Source organism: Nomascus leucogenys, chromosome 6 (assembly GCF_006542625.1).
Source record: "Nomascus leucogenys isolate Asia chromosome 6, Asia_NLE_v1, whole genome shotgun sequence".
Taxonomy (NCBI): Eukaryota; Metazoa; Chordata; class Mammalia; order Primates; family Hylobatidae; genus Nomascus; species Nomascus leucogenys.
In genome coordinates, this window is record NC_044386.1 from 48,813,926 (window position 1) to 48,841,679 (window position 27,754).

The following is a 27,754-nucleotide window of genomic DNA, read 5'->3' on the forward strand; positions in this document are numbered from 1 at the left end:
GGCGCCCGCCACCATGCCCAGCTAATTTTTATATTTTTAGTAGAGACAGGGTTTCACCATGTTGGCCAGGCTGGTCTCGAACCCCTGACCTCAGGTGATCCGCCCACCCCTGCCTCCCAAAATGCTGGGATTACAGGCATGAGCCACCGCACCCAGCCCTTTCTTTGTAATTTATTCAAAATTTTCCTGTTCCAACCACTAAGTCTCTAGAGAAGTGGGATCATCCACTTTCTAAGTTCCACTTTCAACATACAAGTTGTTGAAACTGCTGTTTACAGTTATCTGACCTGTTTGTTCAGTTAACAATCTCTGGGCTTTGCTCATAGAAATCACCATTCATCCCAGGATTTTTGGTGTTCAGCATCTCACTTGGTTTCCCTGAGTTGATTTTCCAGTCTCTTCCTCTCATTCAAAATGTATTCTGTTCTTGCTGTTTGCTACACTCTGATGATGCAGGTGGACTTCCTCTCTCAATTGTTTGAGGATTGAATGGAGGGAGACATTACTTCATCTCCTTACTCCTATAAACTCTTGAACTAGGCCAACTAAACCTCAGAAAGAACCCTGTTCTTTTTAAAGCTTTTATACACCTATCCAGTTCCAAATCAAAAAATTATTTTGTGCATGTATGCATCAGAATCACCAGGGGAACTTTGGTTAAACATCAATTCTTGGACCTTGCCCCAAACTTAAAGAGAATCTCTGTCTAAAGGGTCATTCCATGATTCTATTCCCTATGGCTAATAGAATTAATTAAAAATTCAGTTCCTTGGTTGCCCTAGTTACATTTCAAATGCTCAATAGTCATATGTAGCTAGTGGCTACTGTATTGGAGAGCACATATATAGAATAGTTCCATCACACAAGTTGCTATAAGACAGCACTAATCGCCGGGCGCGGTGGCTCACGCTTGTAATCCCAGCACTTTGGGAGGCCGAGGCGGGCGGATCACAAGGTCAGGAGATCGAGACCACGGTGAAACCCCGTCTCTACTAAAAATACAAAAAATTAGCCGGGCGTGGTGGCGGGCGCCTGTAGTCCCAGCTACTCGGAGAGGCTGAGGCAGGAGAATGGCGTGAACCCAGGAGGCGGAGCTTGCAGTGAGCCGAGATCGCGCCACTGCACTCCAGCCTGGGTGACAGAGCGAGACTCCGTCTCAAAAAAAAAAAAAAAAAAAGACAGCACTAATCTAGAATACACACACACCTTGGAGATGTTGCAGGTTTGGTTCCAGACCACAACAATGAAGTAAGTCATACATATTTTTTTTATTTCCAGTGCATATAAAAGTTACATTTGGCCAAGCGCAGTGGCGCACCCTGTAATCCCAGCACTTTGGGAGGCTGAGGCAGGTGGATCACCTGAGGTCAGGAGTTAAAGACCAGCCTGACTAACATGGTGAAACTCCGTCTCTACTAAATACAAAAAATTAGGCATGGTGGCACATGCCTGTAACCCCAGGTACTTGGGAGCCTGAGGCAGGAGAATCAATTGAACCCGGCAGGCGGAGGTTGCAGTGAGCTGAGATCACACCATTGCACTCCAGCCTGGGCAACAAAAGCGAAACTCCCCTCAAAATAATAATTTAAAAAGTTATGTTTATACTATATTATAGCTTAGAAGTGTGCAACAGCATTATGTCTAAAAAGATGCACATACCCTAAATAAAAAACAGATTATAGGGCTGGGCATGGTGATTCACACCTGTAATCCAAGCACTTTGGGAAGCTGAGACAGGTAATTACTTGAGGCCAAGAGTTCAAGGTTAGTGAGCCAAGATCACTCCAGCCTCGGTGACAAGTGAGACCCTGTCTCTAAAATAAATAAAAATAAAATATAGTTTATTGTCACTTGAACCCGGGAGTTCAAGGTTATAGTGGCCTATGATGGCACCTCTGAACTCCAGCCTGGGTGACAATGTGAGACCTTATCTCTAAAAAATAAATTAATAATCTATTGCTAAAAAAATACTAACAATCATCTGAACCCTCAAGGAGTCATCATCTTTTTGCTGGTGGAGGATCTTGCCTGTATGCTGATGGCTGCCGACTGGTCAGGGTAGTGGTTGCTGAAGGTTGGAGTGGCTGCGAGAATTTCTTAAAAGAAGACATCAGTGAAGTTTCTCATCAGTTGACTCTTCCTTTCACACAAGATTTCTCTGTAGCATGCAGTGCTATTTGACAGCATTTTACCTACCCACAATAGAACTTGTTTCAAAATTGGAGTCAGTCCTCTCAAATCTTGCCAGTGCTTTATGAGCTAAGTATATGTAATATTTTAAAATACTTTGTTGTAGCAATTAATCTGAAAACGAAAGCAATTACATTTACAATAGCTACAAAAAAAGTAAAATACCTAGGAATAAATTTAAGCGAAGAAATGAAAGACCTCTATGAGGAAATTTATAAAACACTGATGAAAGAAATTGAAGAGAACACACACAAAAATGGAAAGCTATCCCTTGCTCATGGATTGGAACAGTTAATATTGTTAAAATGTCTATGCTACACAAATTGTACTACAAAACTATAGTAACCAAAACAGAATAGTACTGGCATAAAAACAGACACATAAACCAAAGGAACAGAATAAAGAACCCAGAAACAAATACACAGGCAACCCATTTTTGACAAAGATGCCCAGAACATACACTGTGGGAAGGACAGTTTCTCTGGTAAACGGTGCTGGGAAAATGATATCCCTGTGCAGAAGAATGAAATTACATCCTTATCTTTCACCATATACAAAAATCAAGTCAAAATGGATTAGAGATTTCAATGTAAGACCTGAAACTACTAAAAAAACACATTGGGTAAATGCTCCAGGACATTGGTCTGGGCAAAGACTTTTTAGGTAACACCTCAAGAGGTGTTGCACAGGCAACAGGCCGGGCGCGGTGGTTCACGCCTATAATCCCAGCACTTTGGGAGGCTGAGGTGGGTGGATTACCTGAGGTCAGGGGTTCGAGACCAGCCTGAACAACGTGGTGAAACCCCATCTCTACTGAAAATACAAAAATTAGCCAGGCATGGTGATAACTGCCCGTAATCCCAGCTACCCGCGAGGCTGAGGCAGGAGAATCACTTGAACTCGGGAGGCGGAGATTGCAGTGAGCCGAGATCACGCCATTGCACTCCAGCCTGGGTGACAGAGCGAGGCTCCATCTCAAAAAGAAAAAAAAAAAAAAAAAAGCACAGGCAACAAAAGCAAAAATAGACAAGTGGGATTACATCAAGCTAAAAATCTTCTGCATAGCAGAGTAAACAAGTGAAGAGAAGAGAAGCTACAAAGAACATTTGCAAACTTCCATCAAACAAGAGATTGAATACATAAGGAATTCAAACAATAGCAAAAAAAAAACAAAACCCAAATAATCCAATTTTAAAATGCACAAAAGACCTGACTAGACATTTCTCAGAAGAAGACATATGGCTGTGTACAGTGGCTCACGCCTGTAATCCCAGCACTTTGGGAGGCCGAAGTGGGCAGATCACTTCAGCTCAGAGTTCAAAACCAGCCTGGACACCACAGTGAGACTCCCTCTACAAAAAACTACAAAAATTAGCTATGCGTTGTGGCACACACTTGTAATCCCAGCTACTTGGGAGGCTGAGGTGGAAGGACTGTTTGAACCTGGGAGGCAGAGGTTGTAGTGAGCCAAGATCACACCACTACACTCCAGCCTGGACAACCAAATGAGACTCTGTCTCGAAAAAAAAAAATGTTAATTTTAAAAAAAGAAAAGAATTCAGATCCTTGGCCAGGTGCAGTGACTCATGCCTGTAATCTCAGCACTTTGGGAGGACAAGGTTGAAGGATCACTTGAGGTCATCAGGAGTTCAAGACCAGCCTGGCCAACATGGTGAAATCCTGTCTAAAAATTAGCCAGGTGTGATGGTGCATCCTGTAATCCCAGCTACTCAGGAGGCTGAGGCATGAGAATCGCTTGAACCCAGGAGGCAGAGGTTTCAGTGAGCCACTGCATTCCAGCCTGGGTTGGCAGAGTGAGACTCTCTCTCAAAAAAAAAAAAAAAAAAAAGAAAGGAAATCAGTGTGTCAAAGAGATATCTGCACTCCCATGTTTACTGAAGCACTATTCACAATAGCCAAGATACGGAGTCAACCTTGGTGTCTATCAGTGGATGAATAGGTATAGAAAATGTAGTATACATACATAATGGAATATTATTCAGCCATAAAAAAGAATGAAATTCTGTCATTTGCAGCAACTGGATGGAATTTGGGGTCATTATGTTCAGTGAAATAAAACAGACAGAGGAAGTCAAATGTAGCATGTTCTCACTCACATGGGAGCTAAAAAAAGTGGATCTCATGGAGATAGAGGAATGGTGATTACCAGAAGCTGCAAAGGAAGAGGGGAGAGAAGGATGAAGAGAGGTTGGTAATGAATACAAGTGAAGTTTTTGTTGTCATTTCAACAACATTCACAGCATCTTCATCAGGAGTAAATTCCATCTCAAGAAACCAGTCACTTTGCTCATCCATAAGAAGCAACTCTTCATCCATTCAAATTTTATCACGATATTGCAGTAATTCAGTCACATTGTCAGATTCCACTTGGAGTTCTCTTGCTCTTTTTGTCACATCCGCAGTTATTTCCTCCACTGAAGTCTTGAATCCCTCAAAGTCATCCATGAGGGTTGGAATTAACTTCTCCCAAACTTCTGTTAATGTTGATACAATGACCTTCTCCCTTGAATCACAAATGTTCTTAATAGCATCTAGAATGGTGAATCCTTTCCAGAAGGTTTTCAATTTAGTTTTCCCACATCTATAAGACAAATCACTGTATATGACAGCTATAGCTTTACAAAATGTATTTCCTATTAAGACTTGAAGCACTCTGGGACGTCAAGATAGGCAGATCACCTGAAGTCAGGAGTTCGAAACCAGCCTGGCCAACATGGCAAAACCCCGTCTCTACTAAAAATAAAAAAATTAGCCAGCCGTGGTGGTGTGTGCCTGTAAATCCCAGCTACCCAGAAGGCTGAGGCAGGAGGATCGCTGGAACCCGAGAGGCAGAGGCTGCAGTGAGCCGAGATTGCGCCCACTGCACTCCAGCCTGGGCAATAGAGCAAGACTCCATCTCAAAAAAAAAAAAAAAAGACTTGAAAGTTGAAATTATTCCTTGATTTATGGACTACAAGATGGATGTTGTGTTAGAAAGCATGAAAACAACATTAATCTCCTTGTACACCTCCATCAGGGCTCTTAGGGGACCAAGTGCATTGTCAATGAGCTATAATATTTTGAAAGGATTTTTTTTTTTCTGAGCAGTAGGTCTCAATAGTGAGCTTAAAATATTAACTAAACCATGTTGTAAACAGATGTGCTGCCATCCAGGCTTTGTGGTTCCATTTACAGAGTACAGGTAGAGCAGATTTAGAACCCTAGGATTTTCAGAATAGTAAATGAGCATTGGCTTCAGCTTAAAGACAGCAGCTGCAATAGCCCCTAAGAAGAGAGTCAGCCTGTCTTTTGAAGCTTCGAAGCCAGGCATTGACTCCTCTCTAGTATGAAAGTCCATTTTCCAACACAAAATGGATGACATTTTCCAACAGAAGGTTGTTTTGTCCACATTGAAAATCTGTTGCCCATTGTAGCCCCCTTCGTCAATTAGCTTAGCTAGATCTTCTGGATAACTTGCTGTAGCTTCTCCATCAGCACTTTCTACTTTACCTTATACTTTAATGTTATGAAGATGGCTTATTTCTTTAAACTTCATGAACTCAACTCTGCTAGCTTCAAACTTTTCTTCTGCAGCTTCCTCACCTCTCTGAGACTTCACAGAATTAAAGACAGCTAAGCCCTTGTTCTGTATTAGGCTTTGGCTTAAAGGGGTGTTGTGGCTGGTTTGCTCTCCTATACAGATCACTCAAACTTGGACCATATCAGCAATAAGGCTGTCTCGTTTTCATATCATTCATGTGTTCACAGGAGTAGCACTTTTAATTTCCTTCAATAACTTTTCCTTTGCATTCATAACTTGGCTAACTCTTCGTCACAAAAGGCCTAGTTTTTGGCTGTCTCAGCTTTTGACATGCTTTCCTCACTAAGCTTAATCATTTCCAGCTTTTTAAAAATGTTTAATCTATTTATTTGTTTATTTAGAGACCAGGTTATGAGACTGGCTAATTTTTGTATTTTTGGTAGAGGCGAAGTTTACCACATTGCCAAGGCTGGTTTCAAACTCCTGGGCTCAAGCAATCCACCAGCCCCAGCCTCTCAAAATGCTGGGATTACAGGCATGAGCCACCGCACCTGGCCATTTCTAGCTTTTGATTTAAAGGAAGAGATACGCAACTCTTCCTTTCACTTGAACACTTAGAAGCCATTGTAGGGTTATTATTTGGCCTAATTTCAATATCGTTGCGTCTCAGGGGATAGGGAGACCCGAGAAGAGAGAGACAGGGGAATGCTGGTTGGTCCAGCAGCCAGAGCGTACACATTTATATGTTAAGTTCACCGTCTTATGTGGGAGTGGTTTGTGGTACTCCCCCAAAATTACAATAGTAATATCAAAGATAACTGATCACAGATCACTATAATAGATATAATAATAATGAAAACGTTTAAAATATTGCAAGAATTACCCAAACGTCACACACAGACACAAAGTGAGCACATGGTGTTGGAGAAATGGCACCTATAGAGGCTGGATGCAGGGTTGCCAGAAACCTGCAATTTGTGAAAAACGCAGTATTTAGAAGTATAATAAAATGAAGCCCCAAAAAACAAGGTATCCCTAGATGGCAGTTTAAACTATGAATGTCCACCAGGCGCAGTGGCTCAAGTCTGTAATCCTAGCACTTTGGGAGGCCGAGGCAGGCGGAGCACTTGAGGCCAGGAGTTTGAGACCAGCCTGGCCAACATAGCAACACTCCGTCTTTACAAATTATTATTATTATTATTATTTGAGACAGTTTTGCTCTTGTCTCCCAGGCTGGAGTGCAGTGACGTGATCTCAGCTCACTGCAACCTCCACCTCCTAGGTTTGAGCAATTCTCCTTCCTCAGCCTCCCAAGTAGCTGGGATTACAGGTGCCCACCACCACGCCCAGCTAATTTTTGTATTTTTAGTAGAGACGGTTTTACCATGTTGGCCAGGCTGGTCTCGAACTCCTGCCCTCAAGTGATCCACCCGCCTCAGCCTCCCAAAGTGCTGGGATTACAGGTGTGAGCCACGGCGCCAGGCCTACAATTATTAAAAGTACAAAAATTAGCCAGGCATGGTGGCATGTGCATGTGGTCCCAGCTACTTGGGAAGCTGAGGCAGGAGAATCACTTGAACCTAGGACACAGATTGCAGTGAGCTGAGACGGTGCCACTGCACCCCAGCCTGGGTGGCAAAGTGACACTTTGTCTCAAAAAAGAAAAAAACTATGAAGGTGGAAGTTATTTCCTGGAGGCTGTGTAAACCTAGAAGAGAAGGGGATCCAAGGACAGAACTGTTAGAATGCTCCCATTAAGAGGCAGGTTAAGATTCAACAGGGAGGTTAAGTAGGAGGAAATCCACGAGACAATAGTATCCTGGAGATCAAGAGAAGGGAGTTTTGACAAACAGGGTGCTAGGGACCAGTGTGCAGTTTTACACATTAAGGTTCATAATGATGCAGAGTGGTGTTAGTTGGGAAAGAATGGCTTTCCAAACAGGTCCTCATAGTGGAGCGTTGCCCATGGTGAATTCTCCATTTGACCAAAGTCTGCCCCCCAGAAATTCAAACTTCTCCTCCTGCGAGTGTCACTATCAGAAACAGATCCTTTTTATCCAAGGTCACATAACCAATTTAAAAAAAAAGGCCAGGTGTGGTGGCTCACTCCTGTAATCCCAGCACTTTGGGAGGCCAAGGCGGGTGGCTCACTTGAGGCCGGGAGTTCGAGACCAGCCTGGACAACATGGCAAAACCCTGTCTCTACTAAAAATACAAAAAGTTATCAGGGTGTGGTGGTGGGCAACTGTAATCCCAGCTACTTGGGAGGCTGAGGCAGGAGAATTGCTTGAACCCAGGAAGCAGAGGTTGCAGTGAGCCGAGATTGTGCCATTGCACTCCAGCCTGAGTGACAAGAGTTGAGACTCTGTCTCAAAAAGAAAAAGAAAAAAAAATTTTATTTTCTTTTTGTAGAGACAGAGATTTGCCATGTTGGCCAGGCTGGTCTTGAACTCCTGAGATCAAGCGATTTGCCCGCCTTGGCCTCCCAAAGTGCTGGGATTATGAGTGAGCCACTGTGCCCGGCCACAGCCAATCTTCTTGAAGCTGCGTTTCATCATTAAGTGTATGTCTATCAAATTTTAACCCAAGTTCACAAATACATTGATATAGGACATATACTAGAATGTCGGTCAATTTATTAATAAAAATACAACTGTTAAATGCTCCAGTGGCCTAACTAGTGCACTCTTCTTTCTCTCTGCAGTTCTGCTTAAGGGAAAGGCAAATTTTCAGTATGTTACTTTGTGAGTATAGAACGAGAACAAATATGTCGTGGATCTTACAGTTTCTCAGCTAGCCCAGCGTGAGACATTCTTAAGGGATATCTGTCAAACAGTTGGCCTGTTGAACCCTTTTATTTTCAATACTTCCTTGGCTGACAAACGCCTTCCTTCGTTTCTCCAAAAGGAGTGCAACTTTAACTCTTTGTTTTTCTAGTTGCAATTCCAGTGCAATTCTTCCTGTCTGAGATTCTACATCCTGGTTGAGTTTCAATGGTTTCCAAATTCCTTATCCAGGCATTTAGGGTCTTTCGATTGCTCCCCTGCCCCCAGAAATGCATTCATTTTCTGTGGCCTTTTACTAGTTTAACTTTAGAAGGCAATCTTATTTCCAAGTTTCTGAGGGACACTTGGTTGGAACCAACAAACATTGCCAGTAACTATTCAGATATCAAGTAGAATGAGGATTCAATAAGCCGCAGGACTTGGCAAATACAAGGGTCACTGGGGGAGCTCAATGCTAGCAGTTTCGGTAAGCTTGGGGGAGTGGACCCCCTGGGAGTGGACAAATGAATCTGAATTCCTTCATTAGATATCTAGGAAGTGCTGGACCCTCAGAGTAAAATATAAGTAATTACAGACGAGATCCCTGGCCTGGTGCGGCTTATCTGAGAAGGAAAGGTGACCTAAAGTCACGACAATTGTCTAATGATACAGTTCGTGTTGTTGAGGAACTGTACAGGGCTCTGACAGCCTTTAAGAGGTGGCTCTGGCCTAGTGTAGAGGTTTAGGAAGGAAAGGTTGAGGCAGAAACGTAGGACTGGAGATGTGAAGGCGTGGCAGCGTGGAGAGCTTTGGCGTGCCCAAAAGACAGCCTGTGTGGCCACAGAGCGGAGAGCGAGGAGAACCGAAGTAGGCGAGGATGGGTAAGTGGAAAGAGTAAAATAAAGCTCCTAGAACGAGGGGACCAGAGTGGACAGGAAAGGGCGGGGAGAGGCGGTTCCACTTAGAAACTACAATTCCCAGGAAGCATTCGGCAGCCACAAACGGATGTGAGGTGAGGCGGGAGCGGCGACCTTTGAAGGAAAAAAGGAAGTGTTTGGACGACAGCGAGCGGAAGAAGCGGGGTCAAGTAGGTAGGGGCGCGGTGCGGGAGGGGCAGGCGGGCTCCAGCGTGCGAGGGCCTTGGCCAGCGGAGCGTTTCGCGGCTCCGTGCCGACATAAGGCGGCGGCCATTTTCGCGGGCGGAGGCGGCCCGGCGGGCCCTGGGAGAGCTGAACCGGGCGGCGGGCGGGCCTAAGGCGGCGGCGGCGGCGGCCGGGTGGCCTTGGCCACCCGCTAATCGCATCTTTTCCCGGCGTCTCGTCTGCAGAGGGAGCACTATGTCTGCGGAAGTCCCCGAGGCAGCCTCCGCGGAGGAGCAGAAGGTGAGTGCGCGGGGCTTGAGTCCTGGGCCCTGCCCAAGGCCGGGTCTGGCAGGCGGCCTGCTCCCGCCAGGCGGAGGGGCGCGCCCGAGATGCGGGACCGAGGCGCATGAGGCCGAGGCTCCTGCGCCCCACCTTTGGCTTCCCGCCGTCGCTGGCTGGGGCGCCGACGAATTGGGAGTTCAACGTGCGCCGCGTTTACTCCGAGTCGTGCCTTTTGTAATGCCTCCGTGGGTCGCGGTGTTCCTCAGTCACTTACATTTATGCGAGAGCCCAGGACGCAGGCTTTGGGCGTAGAGTCTAAGTTTTTCTGTGAGCCTCACTTTGGTTAGGAAGTTTTATTTTTTCCTTTGAAGAACTCTCCAACTACTTGTATTGTAAGCGTGCGGTTCACTCCAAAGGCAGCGCCTTGTGTGCGGGCTGCGATGTGGGCCACGATTGGCATTTCAGGGCCGACCCTTGTAACCATGATCAGTGAGTAAAGTCCGGCCCTCAGTGTCTTCACCTGTAAAGGCCGAATACTGGTGCTTGCCTCCCACGGCGGGGTGAGGCCTAGAGGAGGTGAGTCGGGTGTAGTGTGCAGCGCAGTCTGTGCTCAAAAAGGTTTCAGTCAATGGGACTCAAATATGGTACTCGACTAAAAATCGAAAGGGTGGAGTTTTAAAATTTTACTCACGAAATTAATCAGGGTTTTATTGGAAACAGGAATATTTTGTAAACGCCCTTCTGTCTTCCTGATGTAGGGGAATAGGCCAGGAGTGTCATTGTGGTTCAAATTATGAATATCAAGGCTTTCTATTTATCTAGGCTGGTGTTTGTCTCTGCCATTGTTAATTATTTCCACCGCCCTGCCCTCCTAAGTAGGTGTGACTGGTCGAGAAATGAGAAAGGGCTGAGGTATCTTGTTTCCTAAATTGTTTATCAACAATTTTTCTTACAAATCAGGTTGTGTTGCCGTTAAATACAATTTTGGTCTACTGCTTGACCTTCGTGCGGGTTTCTGCTTAATGTTGCACTTATGTCCTAATTAGGTTGGGAATTGGATTAGTGTTCTAAGCCCATTCCATATGTTCTTAAAACCGTGTTAACTTTTCTTGAGTTGGGTGCTTCTGTTAGGATGTTAAAGTAATTGAAAAACAAGAAAATAACATACAGCATAGATAAAAGTTCAAGTTACCACATTTGAGAATATCCAGTGAAAATAGATATATTTACACATTACCAAAAAATGGATTTCGGGGGCAAAAAATACAAATATTAAAGATTGCAATCTTAACAGTATTATTATCACCTGCTTATTGTAAAATGCTTATCGTGTTCATTATTGCTTGAAATTTAGGAACCCCAAAAAATAACAAGTCCCTGTCTGTGGTGTTTTGCCTTAAACACTGACATCAAACTTAGCATTAACTTCTGGTGCGCAGTAGTGTGCTATGTAATTTTCTTTGATAAGTTCTGTTAGTATGTTGCCAAAGTACGCAGTTTGTTGATTTCTAGAGTGTAAATACTTCTACTTGGAAAAGCCTAATGTATCTTTTAACAATACTAAGGGTAGCTTGAACGTTTTCTCTTATTGATTGTCTACATTAAACATTTATTTAAGGTGCTTTGGTTTTAGCCGCTGTCATTAAAATCAACCAAAGTGTGTTAGGAATATAATGTTCCTTCTTAAATTGAGAATTGGCTGTAAATGCTAAGTGCCTGCGGCATGGATAGTGTCCCTAACCATGAAGAAAATGTGCACAGTCACTTGTGTGTTCCTGTGGGCCAAATCACCTGTTTCTTCTATTTGGAAGATCAGTTCGATGACCTAAAAAATTGAGTTATTGTCTGTGTACCCAATTGACCTTCCACTTAAAGCCAAAGTATTCAGCTAAAAATACCTTTATAGTTATTGGTAGGTTGCCTGTTGCCTCTAAAGAATTAAGATAGATAGCTGGGCCTTGCATGGAGTAAAAGCTAAGTCACTTTCTCTATCTTGAGTGGTGTGTGCACCCTTGGTAAGAGAAGAAAACCAGATAGATTCCTATCTTGTGTTAGGATACAATTAAATATGTACAAGCATAAAAAATAAGTATAAACTCTTATCTCTTAACTTTAGTATACCACTCTAAGACTAAAACAGCCAGGCGTGGTGGCTCTTGCCTATAATTCTGGCACTTTGGGAGGCTGAGGCAGGAGGATTGCTTGAGGCCAGGAGTTTGAGACCAGCCTTGTCAACATAGTAAGATTCTGTCTCTACAAAAAATAAAAGTAAAAATAAAAATTAGCCAGGTGTGGTAGCATGCCTGTAGGCCTGTAGTCCCAGCTACTGGGGAGGCTGAGATGGGAGGATCACTTGAGACCAGGAGTTCAAGGCTGTAGTGAGCTACTTTAAAAATATTTTTAAAAAATTTAAAAGGCCTGTGCTGTGTCTCACAGCTGTAATCCCAGCATTTTGGGAGGTCACAGCGAGTGGATCACTTGAGGCCAGGAGTTGAAGACCAGCCTGGCCAATACGGTGAAACCCTGTCTTTACTAAAAGTACAAAAACTAGCCAGGCATGGTCGTCCACACCTATAATCCCAGCTACTCGGGAGACTGAGGAATAAGAATTGCTTGAACCCAGGAGGCAGAGGTTGCAGTGAGCTGAGATCATACCACTGTACTCCAGCCTGGGCAACAGAACAAGATTCTGTGTCAAAAAATAAATAAATAAAATAAAATTTGTCCGGGCCTGGTGGCTTACACCTGTAATCCCAGCGCTTTGGGAGGCCGAGGCTGGCGGATCGCAAGGTCAGGAGTTCGATACCAGCCTGGCCAATATGGGGAAACCCCATCTCTACTAAAAAATACAAAAATTATCCGGGTGTGGTGGCACGCACCTGTAGTTCCAGCTACTCAGGAGGCTGAGGCAGGAGAATCGCTTGAACCTGGGAGGCAGAGGTTGCAGTTAGCTGAGATCGTGCCACTGCACTCCAGCCTGGGCAACACAGTAAGACTGCATCTCAAAAAAATAAAATAAAATTTAAACTAAAACAGATTAAATACAAACAAAGCCAGTCTAAATTTTTGATTGTGTGCTTGGTATTTTGCTGAAACTAAATTTCCAATGTATTTGGAGTATGGCAGCAATTGTTAAAAGTTGAGGGAGTTTTTGAGTTTGTCAAGTAAACACTCCCCTAGGCCACGTGGTGGCTCAGTTCCCCTTTTAAGAGTAAACTATGAGGTCACTAAGTTTCCAGAGTCATAGATACAATCACATTTTAAGTTCAGCTCCATTCTTTTCTCATTTTCTTGGACAGTTGGAGTAACTTGCTGAGTCTTTGTCAAAGAAAGCTCAGATGCAGAATCCACATAGCACTACTTAGATGCAACGTGGTGATTCAGATTCCCCAGAATATGCTTATATTTGCCTTTGAGACAACCACTGAAGTGAAAGCAAAACATTTAAAAGTTTTGAGCACAGATCTCATGAATCTATCAACAGTAAGCTAAGGCATGTGTACTAGTCCTGGAGGGGAGAAGAGGCAAGTGGGAACTTAAAACAGATAATTCTGGCCCTGCAAGGTGGCTCATGCCTATAATCCCAGCACTTTGGGAGGCCAAGGTGGGAAGATTGCTCGAGGCCAGGAGTTTGAGACCAGCCTGGGCAACATAGCAAAACCCCGTCTCTAAAATATAATAATAAATCTACACCTGTAGTCCCACCTACTCCAGAGGCTGAGGGGAGGATCACTTGACCTCCAGGAGGTCGAAACCACAGTGAGCTTTGATGGCGCCACTGGGTGACCGAGGCAGACTGTGTCTCAAAAAAAAAAAAAAAAAAAAAAAGATGGTAATTTTAATTGCACTGTGAGCAGCTTATGCTCAGGGACCCCGGTTTATATATCTGTTCTCTCACAGCACTCAACATTGTGCTTGACATTATTTACAAAATGGTTGAATGGATTTTCCTCAGAGCTTTTCTGTTAAAACCTTTGCCAAAGTACTATTTCAAAACAAATGACAATGCTAGTACCACAGAGAAGAATAGACCATGGTAAGATGAAAACCTTAGCTTAGACCCACTTAAGAACTCTTGAACGAAACTACAGGGATGTGTGTATATATTTTTTCGTTTGTGTTGTGGCCTTAATTTTTTTTTTAAGATCTCAATAGCAAGTTTTCTAGAGGTTATAAGACTCACCAAACTAATATGTCTTGGAAAGGATACCTACAGTAAAGCTGTCAATGAAATTATTTGTCAGGTAAAAGATACAGGTTGGTGCCTTTATGAGTGGTAGAAGAGGAAAAGAACCTTTATCTAAATTATTTTAATATATCAACCATAAAGAGATATAAATTGTTTTCCCATGCTTCCAGTATTTTAAAAATAGGAGTTCATATTGGTATTTCCAGGGGCTCTTTTGACACTACTTTTGGTTACATAAAGGCTCAAGAATGTTTTTGTTATGTTTGAGACAGGGTCTTGCTCTGTCGCCCAGGCTGGGGTGCAGTGGCACAGTGATAGCATATTGCAGCCTTGAACTCCTGGGCTCACCGAGCCTCCCACCTCAGCCTCCGAGTAGCTGGGACTGCAGGTGTGAGCCACCGCCTCATGCGTGTTTTCTGTTTCTATTCAGAGTGAACACAACATGCTCCCTTGGTCTCTGCAACCATCGATTCCTAACAGCCTAGAGGTAAACCTCAGAAAAGTTTTTAAATGTTTCTCTTAGCCGTTTTAGCAGTTTGCTATACAAAAGTTTGTTAGGGTTGCTTCTTTTGTTTGTGCAAGACTTTAATACTTCTAATCCTGAAGCTGTGTTTACTATAACATAAAATATTAAAGATGAGCTGATGGTGAAATCCTCAAGTGTGGAGAAAGTTTCTTAGCTTTATAGCTTTATGCAAACAAGTACATTGTATTTTTTCATTCAGATGAATGAACTTTTATTGAACATTCATTAAATGCTAGGCACTAGGCAATCAAGGACTTAACAGAATGACAACAGTAATTTTCCATAGAGCTTGATACAGTATTGGTACCTTCCTGGCAGTATCCCAAAGAATTTGTTGGCTTTCATTAATCCTTTCTAGTTATTCATCAATCAGTGCTTCGGTGAACATATTGCTGAGCAGATAGAGGAGAATTTGCTTAGAGTGGTCAGATTTTTATTGCTGATGTTGCTGTACAACTCTCCTCTGCCAAAGACTGAAAAGTACTATCAGTCATTGAGACATAATTGTGCTTAGTGTATAATAGACTACAAAATAATCCTTAGTTATTTGAATGTCCTTTTTACGTGTATGTATTTATAACTTACACCCCACCTATTCACACAAAGGATTTCTGATGTATTTCAGTTGTACAAGTCACAAAAATGCACATGCCAAGACAGTAACTATTATTAAAAATACTGTTCTTAAGGTTTTGGTTTTTGTTTTTTGTATACATTGTATACATGTATCTGTGTGTAAACATGTATCTGTGTTACCATATCCTGGGGTTCCTTTCCCAACTTGTAGCCAATAGCTAAAAGTTCAGAATTCTGCCCTCTCCGGACCCCATTATCAATTTAGAAGCTACTTACCTAAGTAAATCCACTTACATTACAGTATCTATTTTTAAAATGTAGTAAAATTGCTGTGTAACACGAAGGCTTCTTGGAGAATACAACTTCAAAACCAGATTTGAATCATAAAAAATACTTCTTCACGGTGGCTCACACCTTTAATCCCAGCACTTTGGGAGGCAGAGGCAGATGGATCACGAGGTCAGGAGTTCAAGACCAGCGTGGGCAAGATGGTGAAACCCCATCTGTACTAAAAATACAAAAATTAGCCAGGTGCGGTGATGGGCACCTGTAATCTCAGCTACTCGGGAAGCTGAGGCAGGAGAATCACTTGAACCCGGCGTGGGGAGGGTTGGAGGTTGCAGTGAGCCGAGATCGTGACACCACACTCCAGCCTGGGCGACAGAGTGAAGACTCTGTCTCAAAAAAAAAACTTCTTAAGCTTGCCATCCCCACCCCCTTTGTTGGCCCTTTCTATTGTATCTTTTTCATTAATTTCTGCTTTTTATTTCTCCATTTTCTTTGGGCTCCTTTCTTCGTCTAATTTCTTAAATTGGATGCATCGCTCATTGAGATTTAGCTTTCTTCTCTGATATAAGCCCTTGAGAGATACTTGCTATATCCGACAAGTTTTGGTATGTGTAGGGTTTTGTTTGTTTGTTTTTAAAGAAACAGGGTCTCTGTCTCCCAGCATAGGCCTAAGTGACCCTCCCACCTCAGCCTCCCAAGCAGCCAGGACTATAGGTATAAGCATCTACCACGACACCTACCTAATTTTTAAATTTTTTTGTAAAGGCCAAGGTCTTACTGTGTTGCCCAGGTAGGTCTAGAACTCCTATTTTTTTAAATACTCGTGCTTTCTTTTTTAACCAGCAATTATTTAGAAGTATGTTTTTAATTTCTATATATTAGAGATTTATAATTTTTTTGTTGTTACTGACTTTAATGAATTGCAGTCATAGATAGTGGTCTGGAAGAAAATAGTTAAGATTTGCTTTATAGCCTAGTATTAGTCAATTTTTCCATTTGTGCTTGTGGAAGAATATGCATTCCCTAATTGTTAGATGTAAAAATAAAATCAAGTATCTTAACTACTTTATCTTTTACAGCTATCAATTATTGAGGAAGGTGTGTTGAATTCCATAGTAGTGGACTTGTCAGTTACTCCCTATAGTTCTATCAATTTTTGCTTTATATATTTTCATGCCATTTTATTAGTGGCACAGTCCAGCACAGTGGCTCACGCCTGCAGTCCCAGCACTTTGGGAGGCCAAGGCAGGAGGATTGCTTGAGGCCAGGAGTTCTAGACCAGCCTGGGCAACACAGGAAGACCATGTATCTTAATATATTTTAAAAAAAAAAAAAAGGTAGGTACACTGCACTAGCTCTGTTTTGGTAAGGATTTGCCTGGTATGTTACCATCACCACCCACCCTCAGTCTTTTTACTTTCAACCTATGTCCTTGTTTTTAGATTTTTTTAAATGTGTACTCTCACAAGTGGCTAGATTTTTTTTTCTTTAATTCAGCTACTGGATTTAAATGGACAGTCTATTGCTTCAGTATGGTTATTGTGGTTATTAACATATTGGGATTTGTTTCTCCTTACCTTTGGCTTCTTTTTGGTATTTAAAATTTTTGTATTTTTCTTCCTTTCTTGCTCTTCCCAACACTCCTTTTTATTTCTGCTATTTAATTGGTTCCCCTTGAAATTTTTCACTCATTCTTAACTAAACAAGATGTAAAAATTAAGATTATAAACCTTTTTCTAAATTATACAAGACCATAGAACACTTAAACTAAAAATATGGTACTGTTATATAGTATTTTTTTTCTTTTTTAACTCTACATGACAAAGATACCAAAATTACAATATTGACTTGGTATCAGTATATGTGTATGTATATATACCAGTTTTCTTTGTTTAGTAATAATCATTCCTGTCCTTTATCCCTTACATCCTAACCTATTTAACCCAAAGTTTGACTAGTTTATGATTTAATCTTTCTGTGATTCTTTTTGGAAAAAATAAATAACTATTTGCTTATCTCCCCTTTGTTTTCATTCTAGCTTAAGTAAATGTTTAGGAATTCCCTTGAGGTCCAGAAACATGGAGTCACATCAAATTGCGTTCTATTTTGCATTTTTGAACATGACTGTATGGATAAATCGCTTATTTTACCTGCTTTTATCAGTGTCCTATTGGGGGACAGGAGCAGAAACCACTTTGCATATTTTAAAAAGGAAGGAATATGATTTTTAGGGAATAAGGTTGCAAATTATTAGAAGGAATAGAGGAACAAAAGGGAGGAAAATGGTGTTTCCAGAGGTAAGGATTACAGAAAGCCTTTGACCCTGCAAGGATGAGTACTGTTCAGAGTCCACCATCGTCTGCCCCCCTTGTCATGTAGCTGCTACTAGAGCCCCTGTTTATCTGCTATATGTCCCTCTGTAGGAGCTCACAGGGGCGACTGCTGTCTGCTATTGGTGGTGGCATCACTAGGAGCAGAATGGATTCTTTCTCTCATGCCTTTTAATCTGGCATAGATGCCATTGACAGAACCTAATAGGAACTCAGTAACTGTCAGAATATTAATGCATGTCCAAGCACTTGAACTAACTTATCATTAAGGTCCTAGAACTGCCTGCCTCTGTAGAATGTTTCTGTAGGATTCATGAAAAGTATTGTGGAAGTCTTAATGGTGTTTACCACATTTAAAAATCTAGATGAGATCATCTTTTTCCCCTTTTGGTGTTAAATCCGACTGAAATTCTGAATCCAGTTAGGAAGTTGCAGCTAGCAGGGGCTTTCAGTTGTGCTTTGTATTTGGCAAGAAAGTTCAAGAATTGGCTTGTTTTTTTTCTAAGACATGTTATAAATTCATTCTAAATATAAATGCTGTTTTGCCGAAAACATTTTTTAATTTAATTAAGCATGCTTAATATGATATATCAGTGTATTCCTTATTAAGAAAACAAGGGAATGCGGCTGGGCCCAGTGGCTTATGCCTGTGATCCAGCACTTTGGGAGGCCAAGGCGGGCAGATCACCTGGGGTCAGGAGTTCGAGACCAGAAAATAAGGGAATGCTGGGATTGTGTACAAGGTAATTTTCCTTTATATATCAAATGGAGGAAACCTGCAGAAACACTGGAAACTCAAGTAAGTTGCTACCTACATACAATTTTCCTTTAAAATTTTTTAAAGAATTCAGGGAACTATTAGACTTGGAGAACTATTTCAAAGGTGGAGAGCTCTCACTTCCTAGGCTCAAGAAAGTTGAATTTGTATTGGAAATGTAAGACTCCAGTAACACCCTTAATTTGAAGGTGCAGGGACTAAAGGGAGACAATTAGCTTGGGATCCTTTTCAGCCAATATGATTTGAAGCCAGCTGTGCAGGGAAACCCAAGAGTAGGCCTCTCCTCCCACATCCACTTCTAAACTGCAGCACTGAGAACACCCTTGGGCTGCAGTAGATATCTGCAGTGAGGGCTGAGCCACAGCGAAGCTGTGCAGTGACTCAGCCCGCCTTTCTACATTAAACTTGGTAATCCTACATTTATGTTTATTTCTCTGGCTTTTGTGATGAATATGGTGTAGTCATATCTTATATGAGGTTAGGTTCTAATGTTAGTAAGGGAAAAAAATCACATAACTAAAATCACCCTTGACAAAATTCTAGAGAAGGCATAATCATATTGGAGACTGCCCCATCAATTCTTAGTAGAGCAGGTAGTCACTTTTATGTCCAGTGTTTGAACAGATGGCTAGATGGCTAGGGTGATTCTTGAGTGCTAGCTGAGGAAATAGGCTTGTGTTGTACGGGCTGAATGAAGTTTTTTTTCTTTCAGTGCTTAGATAGATAAATGGTTTGCTTGCTATATAAGAACATAGGTTTGACATTTATGGATTTAACATTCTTGCTTTGACTATTCCTAAGTAACCTGGAAGGCTCAAGATAGGCAGAGGTATGTGATTTTGCTGATTTAATGTGCAGAAATGAGTCCATTACTTAGAAAATGTCCCTTGCCAGCTGCCCGGTTTATCTATCTCAGGACAGCTTTTTCTCTTTCTCTTTTTTTTTTTTTTTTCTGTTTTGTTTTGAGATAAGATCTCGCTGTCACCCAGGCTAGAGTGCAGTGGTGTGATCATGACTCACTGCAGCCTCAACCTCCTGGGCTTAAGCAGTCATTTTGCCTCGGCCTTTTGAGTAGCTGGGACCACAGACACGTACCATCATGCCCGGCTAATTTTTAAACTTTTTTACAAAGATTGGGTTTCGTCCATATTGCCCAGGCTGGTCTCGAACTACTGGCTTCAAGCAATCCGCCCACAGCTCCCAAAGTGTTGGGATTACAGGAGTGAGCCACCGTGCCCAGCCTGTTTTTCTTTTTTTTTTTTTTTGAGACCGAATCTCACTCTTTCGCCTAGGCTGGAGTGCAGTGGCGCAGTCTCGGCTCACTGCAAGCTCCGCCTCCCAGGTTCACGCCATTCTCCTGCCTCAGCCTCCCGAGTAGCTGGGACTACAGGCGCCCGCCACTACGCCCGGCTAATTTTTTGTATATTTTTTAGTAGAGACGGGGTTTCACCGTGGTCTCGATCTCCTGACCTCGTGATCTGCCCACCTCGGCCCCCCAAAGTGCTGGGATTACAGGCGTGAGCCACCGCGCCCGGCCGCCTGTTTTTCTTGATTCATTCTTCTGCAGTACTTGCCATGAAGTAATAAACACTCCTTCCCTATAAAATATAGTGCTTTGAAAGAAAGCAAACTAAATCAAGACTGTTGTTCAAAGTGAATAGACAGAAGAATTGATAGTTCTATCAGGAAACAGGTTTTTGATAAAAAATAGGATGTTTGACATGAACAGAGTTTGTCATTTTAAACATGGGGGAGAGTTAGGCAATGATATACATAGATGTGAGGATTGACAAAAATGATGTTTCTCTTCTTTAAAAATATCAGGATGGGCCAGGCATGGTGGGCCATGCCTGTAATCCTATGACTTTGGGAGGTCGAGGCAGGATTGTTTGAGCCCAGAAGTTCAAGACCAGCCTAGGCAATATAGCAAGACCCCATCTCTATTATTTAAAATAATAAAAATATTAAAAATGTATTATAAAAAGAAACATCAGGATCATCTGTATTTATTCAAGAAAAATGTACTGATAAGTAGGCTGCTGTTAATTTCTAGTAAAGAATCTAAGTAACTTCAAATCATACATAATTTTAGATAAATAGAAAAAAAATCCTGTATGTTTTAACAGTATTAGGATGATTCTCTAAATATAGGCAAAGAACTGAAGAGTTCCATAGAAGGTGACTAACTATAAATGTATTATACATGACTGGAAAAGTAATGGCAAGCAAGACTTCAGAGCTGAGCTATCCTGATATTTTTATCCAGTGTGTGGGGTGTTACACATGCATCACAGCTATAATAGAGCTATCACATGGATCTTTTGAAAAACAAGATAGAGATGTTTTAAAGGCTTCTGGGTTTGATTTCTTAGTCAGATGCTGTGGTACTTGGCATTTAACAACTAGAATTCAGAATCCAGATTTTTAAAGGTGAATTATTTTAAATAACTGAGTTGTAATAGAGAAGTAATTTATTTGAAATTATTTTAGGAAATGGAAGATAAAGTGACTAGTCCAGAGAAAGCAGAAGAAGCAAAATTAAAAGCAAGATATCCTCATCTGGGACAAAAGCCTGGAGGTTCAGATTTCTTAAGGAAACGGTTGCAGAAAGGGGTAAGTTCTCTTGGGTAATTTCCAAATATTTAATCCCTACAAGCTCAGTATGCTGACAGATTGTGAAATGAATATCTGTGCGTATAGCGTTGTACTTTATCAGGTATGTACATATGTGTATATGTATCTGTAATGGGTTTTTCCAATATTTTGCAGTTTATAAATAAGCATTATGAGAACCTACAACTCTTTAGCATTTTTAATAATAAACTATTTAAAGCATGTAGAAATAGTGCAGATATAACAGAACCCATATACCCCTTCCCAGATTTAATGTTTATATTTTGCCATGTTGGTTTCAGTTTTATCTTTCTTAAGAAAAAAAAATGTTGTAGATACTGTTGAAACCCACCCTATATGTAAATATGAGCCCTTTCCCTTATCTCTCCAAAAGCAACCACTATCCAGAACCTGGTGTTTATCCTTCTGCCCATATTTTGAAACTTCCATATTTTTTGCAGATGATTCCCACACAACATTCAAAAGCTTAAAATACTTATTTGGATGAAATGATCACTTATAAAAGCACAGCTGTCTCCTTTATGTAATATGTTTCACAGTCAGATTTACTCTAATACAATTTAAACATTTTCATTTTCATAGTTCAAATTACTAAAGATATTATTTTCAAATTCTTGCCATGTTTTGTGAGGTAGATACCATTATTTCTCAATAATGAGACTGAGATAATGCTGGCCTGTTTGTTCCCTAAGTATTGTCCTGTGACCCTTCCTTTGCCATAAAATAGAGAGTTCCATCTTCAGCTTAAGCATATTCAAATTATTTACTATACAGGGAAGGATGAAATATTACTTATGGAAGAGACTTGTTGAATGAGATGCTAAATCATGTTTCTCCTTAAATACATTCATATACTGATATCGGCTGCTTGCTTAAAACACATGTATGTGCGTGTATTAGCTCTACTTACATATGGATTGTTTTAAAGTGGCAAAAAATAGAATGGTATTTTTAATCTTACATGAAAGAATAACATTCACAGCTGTGAAATAGTAGGATGACAAGGAATAATTACACCAAATTTATGAAGATGTAAAACTCCTGTACCATGAAATATATAATCAAGTAGGGAAGTTATTACAAAAATGATAGTTAATATCTAAAATACATACAGAAACTTCTAAATATACGAAAGGGAACTTTTAAGTATACAAGAAAAACACTTAAGGTGTTCCTGGATAAAGGATTTTAACAGGAAATAAACAGAAAAATGTTTATATATTATAGAAATCAATGAAATGCAAATTACATCATAGTATTTATATAACTAAATTGCAAAAATGTTTAAAATAATACCTGTTGCTAAGGTTGAAGTTGAATGAAACTAATATGCTCTTTGTTGTGTTTAAACATTAAAAATTATTACTCGTTTCGGAACGGGGTATGGATTAAGGTTTATAAAAATGTTCTTCAAATCAATAATCTCTTATTAATTAATCTAAGGGTATAATTCAGTACAAGGAAAAAGTCTTCCAAGTTGGAAGATCCTCCTTATAGCTTATAACTATAATTAGCAGCAGCACCACTATTCAACAGCAGAGAAATTATTAAATAAATTGAAGTAAGTCAATAAAATAGTATTATGTGGTTATTTTAGAACATAAAGATCACAGTGAGACTCTGTCTCAAAAAAAAAAAAAGATCATAATATAGGGGATAAATAGAAGAAGCAGAATGACAACTGCGTTTTTAGTTATGAGATAAATTATTTAATCTTTGGCTATTAAATTATTTTGATTTGATTATTGTTTAGGAAATGTTTTCTTTGCTAATCTCCAGCATCACCTTGGCTAATAGGCTTTCTTCCAATATTGGGGCAATTGTCATTGTAATTTTTCTCTAGCTTGAACTATTTATTTTTAAGTATCTTCAAGTCAGATTTCATATACATTGTATCTTGGAGTTGGTGTTGTAGATATAAATAGTTGAGAATGAAGAAAATGCCACTGAATCAAGAAATAAGTAGATAGAATTTGAGAAGTGAGCTCTTTAATGATTCTGTATTATAACAGAATGTCAGTGAATAAGTTCTTTTATATGAAGTTTTGATTTTTTTTAAACTCTGGATCACAGGTTCTGGGTTTTAATTTTCCTCTCTCACTAGTTAGCAAACTTGACAAGTTACCTTAGCATCTTTAAGTAGCTTCTTAATTTGAGAAGGTTTGATTAGATATTATGATTATTATAATAGGTCTCTTCCTGTGTTGTACTCATTAATGTTATTATGAGGTTAATGTTATTATTAGGCTTTTAACAATATGACCATGTACGCATGACTACATAGATTATCAGAGCTGGGAGGGATATCAAGAAGCTGTGTGGCCTGTTTTTACATTTTTTATTTCTTTTTGCTTTTTGTTTTGTTTTGTTTTTTCATATTTGTAGGGGTTGTGAAGTCCCAAGAAAACAGGGAATCCAGTTGTAAGAAACGTGGCTTTAAAGTTGAACATGATCACTTTAGGTGATCACTTAGTGTCAGTGTAGTTGTAAATGCTGATGTAAGTATGGCCCATAAATTTGGGTAAGAGGAGGCTTTTATAAGATTGTCATCTAGGTCCTAATTAATTTTTAAATGTTTTCATTATAAACTCATGAAATTTAGAGATTGTTAAAGACAACTAATATCATCATCATTGTTATCTGTGGATCGCAATTTGAGAAACATTAGTTCACTTCTCTATCTTAAAGCATTAGCTTCTTTCTCTGACATCTTTGTTGTATTATTGTCTTTGCTGAATCTCTGCCTTTTGCAGTAACCTTTTCCTTTTTAGGGCAATTCTAATTGTCAAGCGTTGATTTTAGTTTTATCTCTAGTCACACTAAATTTAATTCCTTTCCCCCAAGCAGAGTAGCCTAATCTACAGTTAAATGAGACCCCCTTGTGATGAACTTTTGCTTACTATAAAATTACTTACATTAGAAACTGGGTTTATTACATTGGGGGAAAATCTGCCTAAAATTTACATGTGTGTTAAATTTCTCAGTATGTGCTTTTGACAAAATAAGAAATTTGGCAGGCTGCTTTGTTCTCCTCTAGAGGCTACAAAATTCAGAAGTAGCTTAATATAATACAGTGCATCAAAATTCTGAGGTTTTTCTGTCTGCTCATTTTAAAACATACAGAAGTGAAGCTGCAGAAAGCTTTAGATGGGCCTGGTCCAGGGTTCCTTGTTACTGTTCTGTATGGTACATATACAGTAATACATTAAAGCAGTTTCTATCTTTAGGCCTTTGGGCCATAGGCCAGGTCTGGCTTATCAAAGAATGGTGGAGGAAAGCAGCCAATGAGACTTTTTCCTCAGGCCACTCAATAGTCTTATACTAAGCTGTGAGTTCCCAGCTATTTTGTTTTATCACATGAAGTATCCCTGAAGATATTAGCGGAAGAGTCCATAAATATTATCTGTTTTCTTTTCCTTCGCCAACCCAAGACTGAGATTAGAGTCCCCTTCTTTGAGCACCATGTAGCACTGTGTGTACTTAAGGCAGTTTTGTAACTGTTGATTTACTTGACTATTGGCCCATCTTTGTATCTGACTCCAGCTCTCACATAGTGCCTCACATATAGCAGGCACTCAGTAAAGGTGGGCTCAGCGTGATAGGTGTAAGTTAGAACCCAGGCAAATTTATGTTTTTCACTCTGGAAGTCAAGTAGATTAGTTGTATTAAGGTTGATATTTAGCTCTCATCACAATTTGCATGTTAGTGGTAAAGAGCAACTAAAAAAAGCAGTAGTCATACTTCATGTCTCTCTGTGAAAAATGGAGGAGGTGTGGAGTAGGGATATGCATTTTAAGTAATAATTTCTAGTGAGTTTATTTCTTTCATTACTCTAATATTTATTTTTACCTTAATTTTTGATAAACTGCTCTATTTCAAATAAGTATGATTTAAATTCTTGAAGAAACACTTGTTCTAAATGACAGAATACCAGGAATTACAAATAATAGTTTTAATAACTATAATTATGGGGGGGTTGGTTTTTTTGTTTTTGAGACAGAGTCTTGCTCTGTCGCCCAGGCTAGAGTGCAGTGGCACAGTCTCAGCTCTCTGCAACCTCCACACCCCAGGTTCAAGTGATTCTCGTGTCTCAGACTCCTGAGTAGTTGGGATTATAGGCACCTGCCACCACAACCAACTAATTTTTGTATTTTTAGTAGAGACGGGGTTTCACCATGTTGGCCGGGCTGGTTTCAAACTACTGACCTCTGACCTCAAGTGATCCACCCAACTCGGCTTCCCAAAGTGCTGGGATTACAGGCATGAGCCACCGTGCCCAGACAAATTATGTGTTTTATTTATAAAATAATTTAAGCAAGTGTTTCAACCTGGTTGTTCCATTAGTAAATGAAAGGTGTTTATTTCACTGAGTCTGGGACTTCCCAAATAGCTCAATATTATATTAGTCTTGATGGTTCTTTATTAGAACCAGAATGGCCCAAGAAAGCCTGAAGGCCGGTTTTTTTTTTTTTTTTTTTTTTTTTTTTTGACAGTCTCACTCTGTTGCCCAGGCTGCAGTGCAGTGGGGCAATCTTGGCTTACTGCAGCCTCCACCTCCCAGGTTCACATGACTCTTATGCCTCAACCTCTGGAGTAGCTGGAGTTACAGGTGTGCACCACCACACCCAGCTAATTTTTTTTTTTTTTTTTTTTTTTTTTTTTTTTTTAGTAGAGACAGGGTTTCGCCGTATTGGCCAGGCTGGCCTGGAACGCCTGACCTCAAGTGGTTCGCCTGCTTTGGCCTCCCGAAGTGTTGGGATTTCAAGAATGAGCCACTGTGCCCAGTCTGAAGGGGGCTTCTCAGCTGTTGACTTATGCTGGAACTCAATACAGAGACTGTTTCATCTAATTAATATTCCTGTTTAAATTTTTTTAGACCAACCTTATACTGACAGTATGGGGTTGCATTGACATCTTAAGTCAGTAATTGCTAAGCTCTAATCTGAATTTTTTTTTGTTTTTACTTATAGCAAAAATATTTTGATTCTGGGGATTACAACATGGCTAAAGCAAAAATGAAGAACAAGCAGCTTCCTACTGCAGCTCCGGATAAGACGGAGGTCACTGGTGACCACATTCCCACTCCGCAGGACCTTCCTCAACGGAAACCATCCCTTGTTGCTAGCAAGCTGGCTGGCTGATTAAAAGGCTGAACTGCATGGATCTGCTAAATCCCATTATTTCTCCTTAATATGTTACTTATCTACTTTTTATTTCCTTTCATTCACTAGTCATTTGAGACTGACAGCTTTGCAGGTAGCAGTAGTGTGTGCTGCTATTGTGGAATATACATGTGTAGAGTTTTTGATTAGTTTAACAGTGCACTGGTGAAGAGGACATGTTAGAGCAACTTAAGTAAACTACTTGAAAATAACTGTATATATTACCTAACTCCTAGTGTAGTACTGGTTCTAACAAGTAACAAGCAAGTTTTAAAATTTTAATGTTTTGGCTTTCATTACTTCATCTTAATTATAGCTTTGTATGTTACTCTTATTTAATATAGTCTCTATTGTATTGATTTCTTCTGTATTTACCTTTTGGATTTTGTAAAACAGAAGTTTAAGACCACAAGTTAGAAGAAAGGTCACATATTTCAAACACAACTAGATGGGGCTCTGAAAGATTTGTATCTCTGTGCTTGAACTTGAATGGCCTTAAACCTGTTTCAGCTTTAACAGTAGAATTTTACTTGGGCAATATTTGCCCATTCTGGTGTAACTTATGTGACTCTAGTGCTTAACAGCTGCCGTTGAAGCTAATATTCAGTTCTGTAGAGTTAGAATACCTTTTGTTGTTGAAGATGTGAATGAAGTATGCATGTGCATTGACTGTTGAATTCACTTTTGTGCCATTTTTGTAAATACAGTAGTTTTGCACAACCTCTCACAAATGTCTGTATTAATTTCACATACTTAAAAAGTAGATAATGTGCCAACCAGAAGCACAAGAGTTCCTACACAAAACTCTGTAAATCATTATAGCTTTTGTATAATAAGAGTAGTTACAATCTCGGGCTTATAGAATACCAAACTGAAATCTTAGTTCAATCTGCCATAGACTTAAGCTTTTCATTTGTTACTAATATCCATGACATTCAGTGGCCTTGTGCAAATACGATATGTTGCTTAGGCATATCTTTTGTCCTATGCAGAACCTTTCATTTTGATTTTTATGAAAGTTGCAATTCATGTAATTTATATAAACTTTTTAAATGTAGAAACTTTTTACTTCCACACTCAATTTTGGAGACCCTAGAGTAAAAGGCTTCAATACTCTGCGTTCCATGCCCCCTGCCACCTGCTTTTTTTCCCCTTTGTTCTTTGACTCAAATGGTATTGAGCTGTTTGTTGTATATGGAAGCATAGGTGTCTATATCCTTACTCTTTTATATAACACAATAATGGCGTTTTCCTTCTAATTTCTCAGTTGTTAACCTCTCTCTCTCCCTTTTTTTTAGGTTAGGGTCTTGCCCTGTCACCTGAGCTCTAGTGCAGTAGTGCAATCGTAGCTCACTGCAACCTTACTCCTAGGCTCAAGTTAACTATTCTTGATCCTTTATTATTACTAATA

The 27,754-nt window shown here is 40.2% G+C and overlaps 1 protein-coding gene across 3 annotated transcripts; it reads left to right on the top strand.

Moving 5' to 3' along the window:
* The first annotated feature begins 9,459 nt into the window (after window positions 1–9,459).
* Window positions 9,460–27,460, top strand: ARPP19 (cAMP regulated phosphoprotein 19). 3 transcript variants are annotated; one of them, XM_030814073.1, is made up of 4 exons: window positions 9,460–9,583; window positions 9,824–9,878; window positions 21,038–21,160; window positions 26,152–27,460. In XM_030814073.1, exons 2-4 carry the CDS (start codon window positions 9,834–9,836, stop codon window positions 26,320–26,322), a joined length of 339 nt encoding a protein of 112 aa, XP_030669933.1. In that variant the 5' UTR covers window positions 9,460–9,583; window positions 9,824–9,833; the 3' UTR covers window positions 26,323–27,460. The 3 variants fall into 3 exon arrangements, with proteins under 3 accessions (XP_030669933.1, XP_012362833.1, XP_003266988.1); XM_003266940.4 differs by having other exon boundaries at window positions 9,537–9,587; XM_012507379.2 differs by lacking the exon at window positions 9,824–9,878 and having other exon boundaries at window positions 9,496–9,583.
* The last annotated feature ends 294 nt before the right edge of the window (window positions 27,461–27,754 follow it).

Bases quoted from the DNA above. Each gene is read 5' to 3' on its own strand.
- ARPP19 (XM_030814073.1), top strand. From the start codon at position 9,834: ATGTCTGCGGAAGTCCCCGAGGCAGCCTCCGCGGAGGAGCAGAAG. The intron at 9,879-21,037 runs GTGAGTGCGCGG...AAATTATTTTAG, and splicing joins CCTCCGCGGAGGAGCAGAAG to GAAATGGAAGATAAAGTGAC. The intron at 21,161-26,151 runs GTAAGTTCTCTT...TTTTACTTATAG, and splicing joins GGAAACGGTTGCAGAAAGGG to CAAAAATATTTTGATTCTGG.